Raw genomic sequence first — 14455 nt, 5'->3', positions numbered from 1 at the left:
CAATCACAAGGGTGCAAAAAGTAGTTGCTTTATTATCTTCACTGTCATAGATTAAAATTAGTAGTTATACATTACTAGAGGCATCAATATAGTCGGAACTGTCCACATTTTAAATACGTGTGGAGACATCAACTGCTGCAAATCCTTGTGCAGCTTATTGAACCATCACAAACAGTAGCAGCAGTAATAACGTCTGCAGTAGTTTATACACTTTTAGTGACTTAATGCCTCAAATAATGTTTCCTTTAAACTTACAACACATCCAAGTACTTTAGTTGGTGCAGCAATAAGTCCAGTGTCAAATCAAAAAGGTTTTCCCTGTTGTGAAGTAGTGCTTCAGAGTGGTGGTACACCATGGGAAGACAAGACTTAAGACCACTCAAAAAAGATGTGCAAGGTCCAGTTTCATTTCACAAAAATAGGACGGAACAAATCAGGTGACGTTTTAACGGTTTTTTAATATAAATATGACCATCATAATATTTATCTTTGAATAGGCTAATCTCTTATACCTGACTATTGTCGAACACAAACAAAAATGAAGGAAGAGGAACCAATGCACAAAAGATGTCAAGATGGCGCCAATCCAAAAGAAAATCTCTTCTGGAGTCTGGACCTATTGGACCACCCAGAGCCTGAGTGTCAGCAACAGTGAGCGGGACAACTCCTCACTGGGCCGGGCTTTTTAAATCTGTGAAAACACACTGTACTCCTCAAAACTCCCAGAGGCAACCGCGGAGGTGTTGCTGTCCTGTATGTCTGAGCAGCAAGTGTGTAAAGAAAACTGTAAGCATACATGTGTGACCGTTGAGTATGCATGGTTTAATGAATGGAGGGGAGACATGTGAAGAGACTGAAAGAATACTATTGACAGTATAACGGGTGAATTAATAAAAGGTGTACACAAAAAAAAAAAAAAGATGGCAAACATATATATATATATTTTTTTTAGAAAAATAAACACTACAATGGCACAGGACAATAAAGGGACGTACTAAATAAGTGTTTCTCATTTTTTACCACAGAGATTTTGGGGGGGAAAAGTTATAAAAATAAGTGTGTCTGTATTCAGAATTTTAAGGAAATTAAACTTCTTACCCATGTTACCCCAAGGGTAAGAAAAGGGCAGGTGGGCTGGCAAAAAAATAAAAAATAAAAACGCCATATCAAAGGGAGAGGGGGAAAAAAAAATTGGCACATCACTTAAACTACAAGGCAGGTGTTACTCTGCCACAGACAGGCTGATGATGGGCAAGAGCGAGACTTCCTCTGTCCACATCTAGAACAAAGTGGCAAAGTCTGGTCACCCAGTAGCGACGGACAGGGATGCTGGTTGTCGGCGTTACCACTCTGAGTGAGGCTGCTGCGAGGCTGCAGGTGCGTGATGTCACCCACGCCAGATCTCACATAAGCCCAACCCGGTGTTAGTTCACTTTATCTTGGAATATGTAGAGGTTGTTGGTCGTCGCCACGGCGATGATGTTGTCCTGGGGATGCCAGGCAGTGTGAAGGATCTTCTTGTTGAAGTCCAAACTGTCCACGCTGATTTCATCCTTCTTGCGCTTGCCGCCTGCGCACACTTTGCGAGGCTTGAGGACCTGCATGGGCTTGCTGTTTTCACGAGAGGCCTCCAAGGTTACGTCCCGCCTTTGGCCACGGTCAAAACCGGTTTTTTTTGGTGGGGCCCGGGGGTATGATATTCTTAACACAAAGAAAAATTAAAAATTTTTTTTGAAGATTTATAAGTAAAAGTCAGTACTAGGCTTATTGTAAATGCCCCATCGGTATGTAGCAGATAATAAAATTAATTTAAAGTAACTTATTCAAAATTACCAACACATTGCAAGGCTAAAAGAGCTTTGCCCTCATTTGCAGGCAACATTAGTATAAATAAATAAATACCATGGAGGTGTTATTTTGTCTGCATGTCCTCACCTGTCATTGCCATTCCAGCAGCATTCAAACTTATCAAAGATGCAGTCATTCTCGTACAGCGAGCACAGCTTGCTCCTCAGGTACTCATGAACCTAGAACAATCAGAGGCCGGGAAGAAGGGCTACCTTAAGACTCACACCCACTGTAAGCATCGTACACACAAGTCATCAACGTGGTCTTCGTATAATCTAGAAGCTTATCACAATGGAAACAATCTTTCTGTTCAAACGCCAGTGCACTGCACAGCAACACCACATTCATGGTGACGCCAAGTGGCCACTATGTGGAATTACAAGGCAAGATTCAAAAAAAGGTGTGGCCACTGTTGAGAAAAAGAGCTTTTCTTTTTTCTTCTTTAAGCACACTACACCCATTAAGAACTAATGCACATTGGCTATTGATTTAAATTTGAAATGAGAATAACATGTTATTTAGTGTTCCATTTACGGTGTGTAAACATCACATGGACAATATAAAATAACTACCAATAAATACTACAGTAGTGTAATTAGTGTTAAGACTTTAAGAAAACAATGCATGATCTGACTTTTGAACAATGTTAACTTTAGTCAGACACTAGGTTAAACAACAGTCTTTCCCTGTAATGAAAATGCTAAGCCTGCAAGGCCAAGTGAATTTAGAGAGGTGAAATTCTGTTGAGTGGTGTGATGCATGAAGCGGACATCTTTAACAGTGTGGTAAAAACATTTGCTGTGCAGTACAAAGTAAATTACCTAATGCTGTTGATATTACAATATCACTAACAAGTAGGGGTGGCACGGTTCATGAAAAAACATCCGAAACCGTTCAGTCCGCTTGTCTCGGTTCGGAGCGTGTGTACGTTGCACGATTCGTCAGTACACTGTTAATGTGCACTAACCACTTACTGCCGTAGTGCCCACTTTCAACACCCATGTTAAAACACTTACTGGAAATGACGAGGGGGAGGAGCGTGACGAACGCAACACATGGCAGCTGATTGGACGAACGAGTCACGTGGGTCTTGCTGCTCCCGAATTTCAAAACAGACTCTAATGGCGTCTCGTTCTGAATACGATCTCGTATTTTACGAAAATAGTTCACCGAAACGTGCTTCTGAAAACATTTTAAGCAATAAGTAGGCCGCTCCTCAAGTGGAGCGTGGAGTGCTGCAGGTCACGTCACGTGTAGAAATGGCGAGTGGGAGAGATAAGGAAGGCTGTCCGGAGTTGGAGGATGCGCCAGCGTCGTATATAGTCTGGTGTGTGGGAACATTTTGGATTTCATGTTACCTGTGATGACAGCGGAAATAAAACAATAGATAGAACTGCCACTGTGTGCAAGCATTGTGCAACATGCATTCAATATGGTAAGTATACTATTTACGGAGTGTCAAGATTAAAAGAAAAATAAGAACCGTACAGAACCGAAAACCATGACCCTAAAACCGCGATACGAACCGAACCGTGGGTTTTGTGAACCGTACCACCCCTATTAACAAGTGACTCTTAAAAGTTAGAGTGATCGGGGTCTGGGTCAGTGTTGGACTTTGCCTACTGCTGTAGACTTAGTGGGGTCTGCAGCAACAGGCCCTCCAAACGGTGTCCATTCAGTGCTAATGATAAGACGCTCATAACCTGTTTACACTTGCATTGCAACAAACCGGACCCATTGTCAGTCTTACCTGATAGGTCTCCACAGGCCTGTTCTCCATGTTCAGATCCCAAATCTTTACAGACAAGTAGTCTCTGGTCATCATGTAGCGGCCATTGTGGCTAAACTTGACATCTGAGATTGAGGATATGATCTCAGAGAAGAAGGAGCGATTACTGGGGTCTTCTGGCTCCTCAAACACTGGACAAGAAAAGCAGGAAGACGATACACACATAAGTAAGATGAAATATAGTCTGACTGCAGCATTGGCAGGTTTCTGAGTGACATTAGAGAAATGGTGTTTCTCCATTACATGGTACCTGCTCGACTTTGTTGTTTTTCCCATTCTGAAAAAGAAAAGTACCTGGTACTAGCTAACAGGTAAAGTTTTTTTAGTATCACCTCCGTCGAGGTTCCAAGCGAGCTGAGGAGATACCAAAAGGTGACGTTAAAACTTGCAGATTACTGATTGGTCGGAGAGAATAGTCACTACACACAAACCCGTTTAAAAGTTTAGCCAGCAGTGTTTTTTTTTTGCTGCCTCCAGCTTCTTTTGAAAGAAAATTTGTCTTCTGGCTGTCAAAAACAACACACCTTCGACGTTCTGTGTGTGTGTCGTGTTAGATCACGGCAGTTTTCTGCGGCGGCGCTATGACGACCAGCAACGCTCGCCTCACGCATGAGGCGGTACTAAATCCGCAATGGAAAATGGCGAGTCGAGCTGCTACTAGCAGTGGGTACACGCCATAAGATGTACGTGCATTAGAGTGCCGATCGGGACGCATTTTTCTGTCCGAGGCCGGCCCGCGTCCGACAGAGCAGTAACCGAACCCGACCCGAGCCCGATTTTTCATTAATTTTTTTCCCTCATACCAATGACACATGTGCGTTTGTTTGTGTGGAAAGCCCGCTTTTATTAAGCAACTGTAGGAAGGCATTCGGAAATGTCAACAGATGAGCGCACACGGGGCAACAAGCGCATGTTAACACAGGCGTGCAGTTGGCTAACTACATAATAAGCTTTTTTTAATTAAAAATGCCTTACCGCGCTGATGCGAGTGAGCCTGACCCGAACACGAACATTTCTAAATATCTGTCCGAACCCGGCCGGCGCCGTCGGGCTCAGGTCGGGTATCCATCCTCTAGCGTGCATGCAGGGGGGTTAAAACAAACCACGGAGCGCTGAGAAGACCCACATGAGAAGGGTTTGTATGCCATAAACAGCATCACAAAAAGGAAAGGGTGGAAAATGCTCATGATCCCCAGGATAATTTGTGTGGCTGATAAATAATACTGATTCACTACTACTACTACTACTACTACTTGTTGATGTCTGGGACACACAGTTCATTCCTCTTTGTGTAGCGTTGTGCAGTCTAGTTCAGTGGTTCCCAAACTTTTTTTAGACCACGGTACTCATTCAAAGGAAACGCTGAGCCACCCAACCCCAATATAACATGCATATATGTACACATATGCTTATTGGTTTTAGAAAATGTACTACGTTATATTATGTAGGGCTGGGCGATAAATCGATTTTATCAATTAACTTGAATGTGTAGTTAACGTCCATTTGTTTAAATGAAAATCGATTTTCTCCTTAACATCCGCCGACGCTCCCCTCTGGGCTCCCGTAGCTCCGAACGGGCTCAGCCCTCTTTTGCAGCTCAACACATCTACTAAATGCCGCTGATATGACCGAGCTGTGACGGAGGTCTGTAGCGGCTTAAACAACTAGCAATCGCCGCTCTGTAGCACGGACCTCCTCTTCGACGTTTGTTTTTACTGCTAGTTACTATGAAGGAGCTTGCTACATGTATGCTACATTCAAGAGACCATGGGATGTTAACGTACATTACTCAGCAACAGGTGAAAATAGGGTCAAGGTTGCGAAATAACGTTAAAATGATTTTAACTTTTAGCGAGGAACGAGAAGTGAATTACCTGTATGTGTTTATCTCAGCAGCTTTATCTCACGCATCCGTTTTGTTGTTGTGAATATATAGCCCTGTGTGTATGCGTGTGTGTATGAGTCAAAACAAAATGTGAAAGTTAAAACTTGTTTTGAACAATTTCTTTGTCATCTGCAGATCGATTTTTTTCTCCCCCTACTTAAAATCAATTTAAATCTTAAATCAGATTTTCTTTATTTGTTTTTTTAAATCGGGGATTTTATTTTTCGGCCATATCGCCCTGCCCTAATATTACGATAGGTCAATAATAGTCCCATTCTCAATCACTCACAATAAAAGCCAACAGCTGCTCTGCAGATTTAAAGATAAATATTTAACTTAAATATAAACAATGAATACAATTAAATATGCTCATTTGTTTCATTTTCTTCAAAATAAAATCAGCTTTAAGTTGAGGTGTAGCAATAAACAAATCAAATTGGAGTGCTGTCCTAGTAGCTTTATTTATGATTATTCACTTTTAGGATCCAGCATCCAGCCTTCAAAGCTTTCTAAGTATCTACGTGAGTTGAGCCCGTTCAGTCCTATTTATTATAGTTGAGGAGTACAATGGCAAACAAAGCAAAAAAAAAAAAAAGGTTGCAGGCATTTTTTGGGACATGTGAGCCTGATGATAATGTTGGGAGAGAGGAGGCCCAAGCTGCAGGCCAGACTCCACAGACCGGCGCTTTCATGTCTTGTTTTCATGAACACCAGGAATGAGAGAGCCACATCACACTTAGCTTGCCGCGGTAGTAGTCGGTGTTACCAGTGTTAGGGCATACACGGATTACATTTCTTGCCTACCGCCTCGACTGTAGTTATACTTTTGTTAGTATATATCAACGATGTTTGGAAATTCCGCCGGATGGCCCTCATTTCGGCCGGAGGTCAGTCACCTTTCGCTTTCTTTGTGTTGGATTTATGAGGACTATGGTTAACTGCTCCTCAGAGCTCTGCAGGGTAAATCCAGACAGCTAGCTAGACTGTCCAATCAGAGTTTTCTGTTGCACGACTTAACACAGCCGTTGAGCGTACACATGTTCCACCAAAAGTTCCTTCCCGAGGCTATTTTGCAGTGGCACCGTTGCTCCGTCCGGCGCTTAGCGCCGCCCAAGATGATTGTGATTGGTTTAAAGAACGGCACGATTTTCTCCCATCCTGGAATGCTGTGTGGACTAGCCAGACCCTCATCCGCAGTGGTGTGGAAGAAGGTCTGGCAATGCGAGACTATGCTTTTGTAAATAGAAATTAAATTAGTTCATTTCTGCATATTAGCACCCATGTGAATGTATCTGCTCTGCTCCGTATAGCAGCAGCGCAGAGCAGCAGGAGTCAGATTTCACTCATAACGTGAGGAGATCAACAGGACGATGAGGCGAAGGATTTGGTGTCAAAGTGAAAAGCAGAAGTGCAGAATCCGATCATTTATATCATAATAATATAGTTATATCATTTAACATAGGTCATCAGTGTGTTGTCTTGTCAGATTGGTGGATGAATGAGCTATCAATTCAGATTCAGTCAAGCTGATCGCTAGTCACTTATTTTCTGACTGCTGAGCTCCTGAAAAACTCCCGGGCCGGAAAGCATGATGTGATAACAACCAGCAACTGTTAATTGTCATGGCTTTAGCTGCGGCATTACAGTATATATTTATTGCCCTTTTACTTTCGCTTTGATAGGTTCAAAAATGTTACATAAAACATTGTTAATGCGAGTGTTGCCGCGGTTTTAAAATGTGATGAAAAGTTAAAATTGTTTTAAAAAAAAGAAACAATAACTGAACAATGATACAATCAATCTTGCCGCACCCTTGGCCCTTCCTCAAGGCACCCCAGGGTTCCATGGCTGAATACTGGTCATACTGTTCATATATAAACAATCATTACATTGTGGCAATGGCTTTTCTACCTCACTGCAGTGTGTGCATCCTCAATTGTTTATAAATGGGAAAAACATCTCTATTCTCCAAAGATATAGTACGAGATAAAATGTAGTTCAATGACAATCAGGAGGCTTAGCTTAACGAAGCCAGTACGTAAGCCACCTGTCGAAGAATGGGGATTGAAAGTGACCTTAGCGTAAGTACTCACATTTGGAGTGCTTGTCACACAGTGCTGATGCCCTCATGTCACACAGACGGAGGGTTCCTTTGCTGCTGCTGTAGACAAAGGTGTTACACTGATGAGGGTGGAACTCGGCTGCTGTGATCACCTCCGTTAGCTCCTCCATGTTGGCCGGTTTAATGTCAACAATATCTGAAGCGCACAGGGTTAAGGAATAAACCTTTCCAGGGATTAGCAAGACGACTCGCACGGTTGAAGTACAATGATAAGGTGTACAGTGCATTTTAGTAGCACAAAGATATTTCCTAAATCTTGCTCTGAAAAATTCTATCAAGTGTCAAGTTGGGTGACAATGTCCACTAGGGTTGTGTATCGTTTGGTTTTTTTCTGGTACCAGTGCTAAAACGATACTTTTAAAAATGGTACTGGTGCCTAAAGTGATACTTAAAAAAACAAAAACAACAACATGTCAGCAACATTAAAGAACGGCTTGTTTATTGCTAATGCCATGTGGTCAAAATTGAATGATTTGTTAAAAATGTAATAACTTACTTCACCAGTAAATTGCTGTTAAACAAAAAAACACTGAATGGGAAAAGGGTATTTTCCCAATCACTTTGAATGCACCACAAGGCTTACTAGTTTCAAGTAAATACACCATCTGTGTTTTTCCCCACAGCGGCAGCTGCACACTGTTGAACGCCCCAACCCTATTGTCCACTAACGTAACTAACACTAAGAAAACATTATTAAACATAATAGACAGATGTTTATTTTATATATAAATCAAATATCTGAGTCTCAAACCTAAATCAGGCTGTATGAAAAACATGTTTGCTTCCAGCTGACACTGATGTTGCCATTAGATAATCTCATATTGAGATGAGAGGGCATGTATTTAAGGATACTGAAGCTGCGGTCGGTGATCTCGAGGTGCCAGAGGTTGATGCGGAGGTCATCTGCAGACAGGTACGTCTCGTCGTCACTGTTGACTGAGATAGAGTTGATATGGTAGGTGTGAGCGTTGGCAAACACCCTCCGTGGACTGGCTTCCACCATGAGGTCCATGGGTATTAAAACCGGTACCTGACAAACAAACGGAACATAATCTGAAACTCATAAAGACAGGAATTCATTTTGAAGCTCTGAAAGATCCTTTTTGCACATTTCTAGTCCGTCACAAAGCTCTTTGTGGACTTTTACTAACAGAGCATGTAGCCATTGGGTATACCAAGCTCTGGTATACCATGCATTGGGTACACCATTCCAGTATACCATTTATTGAATTGGCTCGATGAAAAAGGAAGCACTAACACCATCCCCATACAGGATGAATTTTAGATCAGATTGTCCCATCTAATGAGAGTCTGATTTGCTTATTTATAAATCAATACAGCAGTCTAAACAGGGCATAAGAGAATAACAGATGTCTGTGCTGCACCTATTGGGTGCAGAGTCAGTGAAAAAAAAAATCTTTCAAAAGTGAAAAATGCCTTTATTAAAACTAGGGATCGACAGATACTGTTCTTTCAAGGCCGATACAGATTATTAGTAGTTAGTGAAACCGATAACAGATTTTTGGAACAGATATGCATTTACAGAGAAAATGAAAATCTTCCAAGTCAAAATTAAGATTTTGGAATGTTACATACTCCAACACTAAACTTGTTTAAATGCTTTAAGCAATTATTTAACACATATTAAACTTCCAACATAATACACAGTAAAAGAGTGAGATAGTGTTGTGGGCGGGACATTAAGTCAGACTCTGTGGTGAGTGAAACCGAAGCTGAGTAGAGGATGGATACCCGAACAGGCCGGGTTCGGGCAGATATTTAGAAATGATATTTGGATCGGGCTCGGTCACATCAGCGCGATAAGGCATTGAACATTTTAATTTTAAAAAGCTTATTATGTAGGTGCCTGTGTTAACCTGCGCTTGTTGCCCCGTGTGCGCTGATGCGCACATCTGTTGACATTTCCGAATGCCTTCCTACAGTTGCTTAATAAAAGCGGGCTTTCCACACAAACAAACGTAAATGTGTCATTAGTATGAGAAAAAAAAACAATTATTTAACTGTGTCGGGCACGGGTCGGGCTCGGACATAAATATCTTAACGCCTGTCGGGCTAGGGCCGGGCTCGGTTTCTGCTCTGTCGGACGCGGACCGGGCTCGGACAGAAAAATGCGGCCCGATCCGCACCCTAAAGCAGAGGGACAGACACAGAGTTGCAACGGAGCCAAAGTAGCACACAATAATTAACTTTATCGGTTATCAGGCAAATAAAATGCCGATACAGATTATCTGCAAAATGCCAAAAAATCTGCCCGATAATCGGCCTATCCCCAATTAAAACCAAAATTATTGTGTGCCTACATGGAAGTGTAAAATGTAAGCGTTTTGGCTGAATGCCTCAACTATTCACACCCAGAAGGTGCAGGATTCTGACAGGAGTCCATAAGGAGGAGCAGCTGCCGAGCCAAACCGGTAGCCCTCCCTGACTCGTAACACACCCATGTTTAATATTTGCATCCAAGTTTGTCTGATTTGGAATTACATGGTATTCAGATTGAACATTTAACATAAGAGTATTAGCTTCTCCTCCAAGTTAAGAAGCACAACCATTTATATCTTGTACATCATACAAAGCTATTAACCGGTGTAGATTCACGTTGATAGGTAAACAGTACCCACAGTTGAAGCCACCACACACCTATGTTACACCCACAAAAAGGTGTGTTGTCCATTATTTGGGCCAATTAGACATCTCAGGACTGTGTGGCATAAAGATTTAGCTAGTCCGGTTAGATGACTCAGTTTTGTCACACCCGTTCCTGTTAGGGCAGAAAAACTCTGATATAATTCTTTGAATATATAATGTGGTGACCTCAGCTAACAGCCAGCATAGTTTCACCCATGTTCAACCTACAAACCGGTGCTATCAGCGAGAATTGATTGATACATTTGAATACATTCCATCTACCGTAACCATCAGTATAACCATATGTATTGTTTTAATGTAATAACCATAGGGCAGGAGATCTGAGCAGTCTGCATTACCCCACAAAGCAAACCTACTAAGCTGGGCAGCAATGCTTTCTCAATATATCAGGTATGAAATACATGTGTAGAGATTATTTTAGTTGTGGGTAGAAACTAGGGCTGCACGATTTGGAGAAAAAGTCATATTGTGATGGCGATGTACGATGCTGCGATTACAATTGCGATTTAACAGTATCATGAGTTTTATTTACTAGATTATCAAGGAAAATGCGGGAAAATAAGATACTAAAATTTTGGAGTGGATTTTTTTTAACTTGAACATACAATGAGCATAAGAACAAATACATTCGCAAAAATGTGCAAAATGAAATAAAAATGTAAATTCTTATTAAATGCATACATTTTGTATGCCCTTATAGACGATGACATTCAAGATGGGTGCAATATAATAACTAGTTATTACGTTAAATATATTTTGTACAACCTCTTCTTACAGTCTGCATGCTCTGAACACACGCGCTGCTGCCTCAACAGACTGACACTGGTCACTGGTTACCTTTTGTGGGCATTTGATGCGAGGGGCGCGCTTAAGGCAGATTCAACATAGAGTCAACACAGAACCATAAATCAGGCATTAGTCAGAGCGAGAACGTCAGGCGAGTGAGTGATGTCAGAGCCTGAGTGGTGAAGCGAGGAGAGCGAGCGTCTGTGAGCGGCGTCTGACTAAGCGTTATGGGTGTGCATTGGCACTACCCTCACAATTCGATTACGATTCACCAGGTAACGATTCGATTCTACGATGCATCAAAATTCTACTGCACACAAGGCACAAGGCAAATTTTTCATCAGTCATGAGGCAATACAAGCAGTCAGATATTGAAAAACAGATTTTATTGGCTGCTATGTGTGTATTATCACTCTCCTGTATCTTTGATACAGAAGTAATTGAAACTTCAACTTTATTGTCCACTCAAGGCCAGAAAATAAACAGTGACATAATCGATTATGGCACTTTGCCGCATCGATGCTGAATCGTGCATGCCCCGCATTGCGATGCATTGCCGAATCGATTATTGTTGACACCACTACTAAGCGTAGCGGCTGTATGAGAAAAGACAGAAAGAGACCGCAAAGACGATGTAAAAGGAGTTACCAGAGAACACCAAACACCTTAAGACACGTTGGCTTCATCGGTTGTAAATAGTGTTGGTAAAGCGAAGGGTGTTACAACGTGGAGACGTGAAGTGCACACAGAGTGTCACGCACACCTTTTTGTTTACTCAAAGCGCGCAATTTTTGCAGTTACGTAATCGCACAGAGTGACATCGCGATTGTGATTAGCTTGATCGTGCAGCCCTTGTAGAAACCTTGGTCTGTCAGAGTAATCCCACATCTTAATATACCAGTCAGATGGTGTTTAAATTCAGGGACTGACCCGCAGTGACGTGATAGTGTTGGGGTCTTTGTAGCGTCCATCCTCCTCTTTGAGATTATAGCCCTCTGGCCTCTTGTCTCGTTCACTGATTTTCCACAACTTGATTGTCTTATCTGACAAAAAGCAAAAGAATTATGTTAATAACAATAACATCATGGACAATGGAACAGTCTTAGCAGACACTGGAGAGGTCAAACAACATGGATCTGTTGCTCATACCTTGGTTACATTTCAGAGGTTTCAAATAAAAAGTGTGATTAAAAAAGGAACCTTTCAGAGTGTGATTTTTTTTATCCAAGTTTGCATATATCTGAGAACATAATTAAGAGTTTGAAGTTTATTAGTGCATTCTTTGCATTTTTTTTTTAATAAGCACTAAAAAAGGTCTTTAAGACGCTGGGCTACAGCCACAGATAGTACTAAGCTGTTTGATCTGCCCATAAGCCGCTGTCACACACAAACAGTTACGTGTAATAACTTTCTGTGCAGTGCTATCTGTCATTTATGATTTTTTTATGATATGAAAAATGCCTTCATACATGTTAATATGGTCCAAGAAAAGTGAGGAAAATTGGGGATTCTGCAGCAGAGGAAATCACTATTGTGACAATAGGTATAAGTGTGAAAAGCCATGTTTAGTTTCTCTGTTGAAGATGGTTTTAATGTCACCCATTTGCATTTCAAATTAAAGTCACCACAGATTGCTGTTAAATAAATATCTGGGTATGCGCTTGATTTATAAAAAACTAACTTACCGTTAGTTGACAACAGGAACTGAGCGGCATTCTTCTGGGGAAGCCAGCGAATCTTGTTGATCTTCTCTTCTATTTCCAAACTCTTCAAGTAGTCAAACTCTGGCTCATGGCTCTGGAAAGTGCTGTAAACATTGTATTCACTCCGGAACTGAGGCAGATTCTTATTCTGCCGGGAGCCGGGCAAAATATCACATGAAGAGATGAAGATGAAAAGAGCAGATGTTAGACAAGAACAAGCTAGCTATGGCCATTTTTGTTCTATATGTGATAACTTTCATTCCAAAAAGACATATCCATCTTTTAAATAAGTGAAGGCTACTTTTGGACGTAAAGCACAGTGTACTCCTTGCGTGTTTGCTTACAGAATTCAGTTTTTTAAGCTTTGAGAAATTTACTTCAGGGAATGACCTTTTCTGAAATGGATTGTGTGTGGGAATAAAACTCCACAGGAGCAAACTTGCAGCTGTACCTCGATTTCCTGCTGGAAAATGACTACACGTCCACCCTTGTCTCCAGTAGCTAGCAGCTCCCCTGTGTGGTTAAATTCAACTGTGGATATCTGTCCTCAATACCAATTTTTTTATGTTTTTGTTTTTATTTTTTCTTTATTTGTCGTTCTGCTCTTTTTATTTCTTTTTTCTTGTATATTTTCGTTTTTTTTCTTCCTTCTTTCTTTTTTTCACTTTTTCTTTTTATTTCTTCTACCTTCTCTCATTCTACTCCTTTTTTTTATTCTTACTTTCCTTCTTTCCTTTCTTTTTCTTTCTTTTTATTCCTTTCCTTACCACACACACATTTTTTTCTTTTTTTTCTTTTTTTTTTTTCTCTCCTTTCCTTTTTTTTTTTTCTCTCTTTTTTTTTTTTTCTTTTCTTTATTATTTTGTAATTTTTTTGTTTCTCTTTTTTTTTTTTTTTTTTGTGTTTTGTTTGTTTTGTTGTGTGTTGTGTGTGTGTTGTATGTGTGTATGTGTATTGTATGTGTATATATGTATGTGTATGTGTGTGTGTGTGTGTGTATGTATGTATGTTGTGTGTATGTAGTGTTGTGTGTGTGTGTGTGTGTGTATATGTGTATATATGTGTGTTCTCTGTCCCCTCTGCGTGTTGTTGTGACACGGCCGCCTGAGGTCGGGTTACGTCCCCAGATGAAGCAGATGACGTGGTTTACATTTAAGACCTCATGCGGACAGCGTTGGACTCACAGTATTATATAATGGGCCGTCAGGATTCGTGGGGGTTAAACTTCCTGAGACAGACAGGCCCAGCAGCATTCTCTAAACCCTGGTGACAGACTAACAGGCTGGAAGTTGTAGGGAAGGGTCATATTCTACACCCATGGGAAGCGTTTGGGTGGGGAAAGGGAGTTGAAGAAACAACAATCCCAAAGCAAAAACTCTCCGTCTCCCCTGTGTATCACACAATCCTACGCCGTGTTGGCGCGTAGCCAGTTAAAACATACATTTCGCGGCGCATACGCTCCGCTAACAGTCCGCGTACGTTACGCGTTCAATGTAGCAAAAGTTGCGCAACCTTGCCCCCATTTTCAACGGTTGCTAAATAGATGTGTGATATGAATGTTGTTTTTAATTTATTTTCAAAAAATATGTGCACTAAACCACAATTGTGCAAGTGTTTGGACACCCTCATAAATAGTTGTGTAAATCAATGTTATT

At 41.1% G+C, this 14455-nt stretch overlaps 1 protein-coding gene across 1 annotated transcript in view; it reads right to left on the bottom strand.

Moving 5' to 3' along the window:
• Positions 1 to 12: 12 nt before the first annotated feature.
• LOC120545852 (serine/threonine-protein phosphatase 2A 55 kDa regulatory subunit B alpha isoform-like) overlaps positions 13 to 14455 on the bottom strand; it is a 38784-nt gene continuing 24341 nt past the window's right edge. Inside the window, exons 6-14 of the mRNA XM_039780473.1 lie at positions 13252 to 13341; positions 12783 to 12948; positions 12028 to 12140; positions 8497 to 8674; positions 7616 to 7780; positions 3599 to 3768; positions 1936 to 2027; positions 1740 to 1763; positions 13 to 1668 (exon numbers count right to left, since the gene is read on the bottom strand). Of these exons, the coding sequence (XP_039636407.1) occupies positions 1425 to 1668; positions 1740 to 1763; positions 1936 to 2027; positions 3599 to 3768; positions 7616 to 7780; positions 8497 to 8674; positions 12028 to 12140; positions 12783 to 12948; positions 13252 to 13341 (1242 nt within the window). The 3' untranslated portion in view covers positions 13 to 1424. The remainder of the gene's footprint in view (positions 1669 to 1739; positions 1764 to 1935; positions 2028 to 3598; positions 3769 to 7615; positions 7781 to 8496; positions 8675 to 12027; positions 12141 to 12782; positions 12949 to 13251; positions 13342 to 14455) is intronic.

Source organism: Perca fluviatilis, chromosome 17 (genome assembly GCF_010015445.1).
Source record: "Perca fluviatilis chromosome 17, GENO_Pfluv_1.0, whole genome shotgun sequence".
Lineage (NCBI taxonomy): Eukaryota > Metazoa > Chordata > Actinopteri > Perciformes > Percidae > Perca > Perca fluviatilis.
The sequence above is the reverse complement of the archived record's forward strand: the minus strand, read 5'-3'. Positions and strand labels throughout refer to the sequence as shown.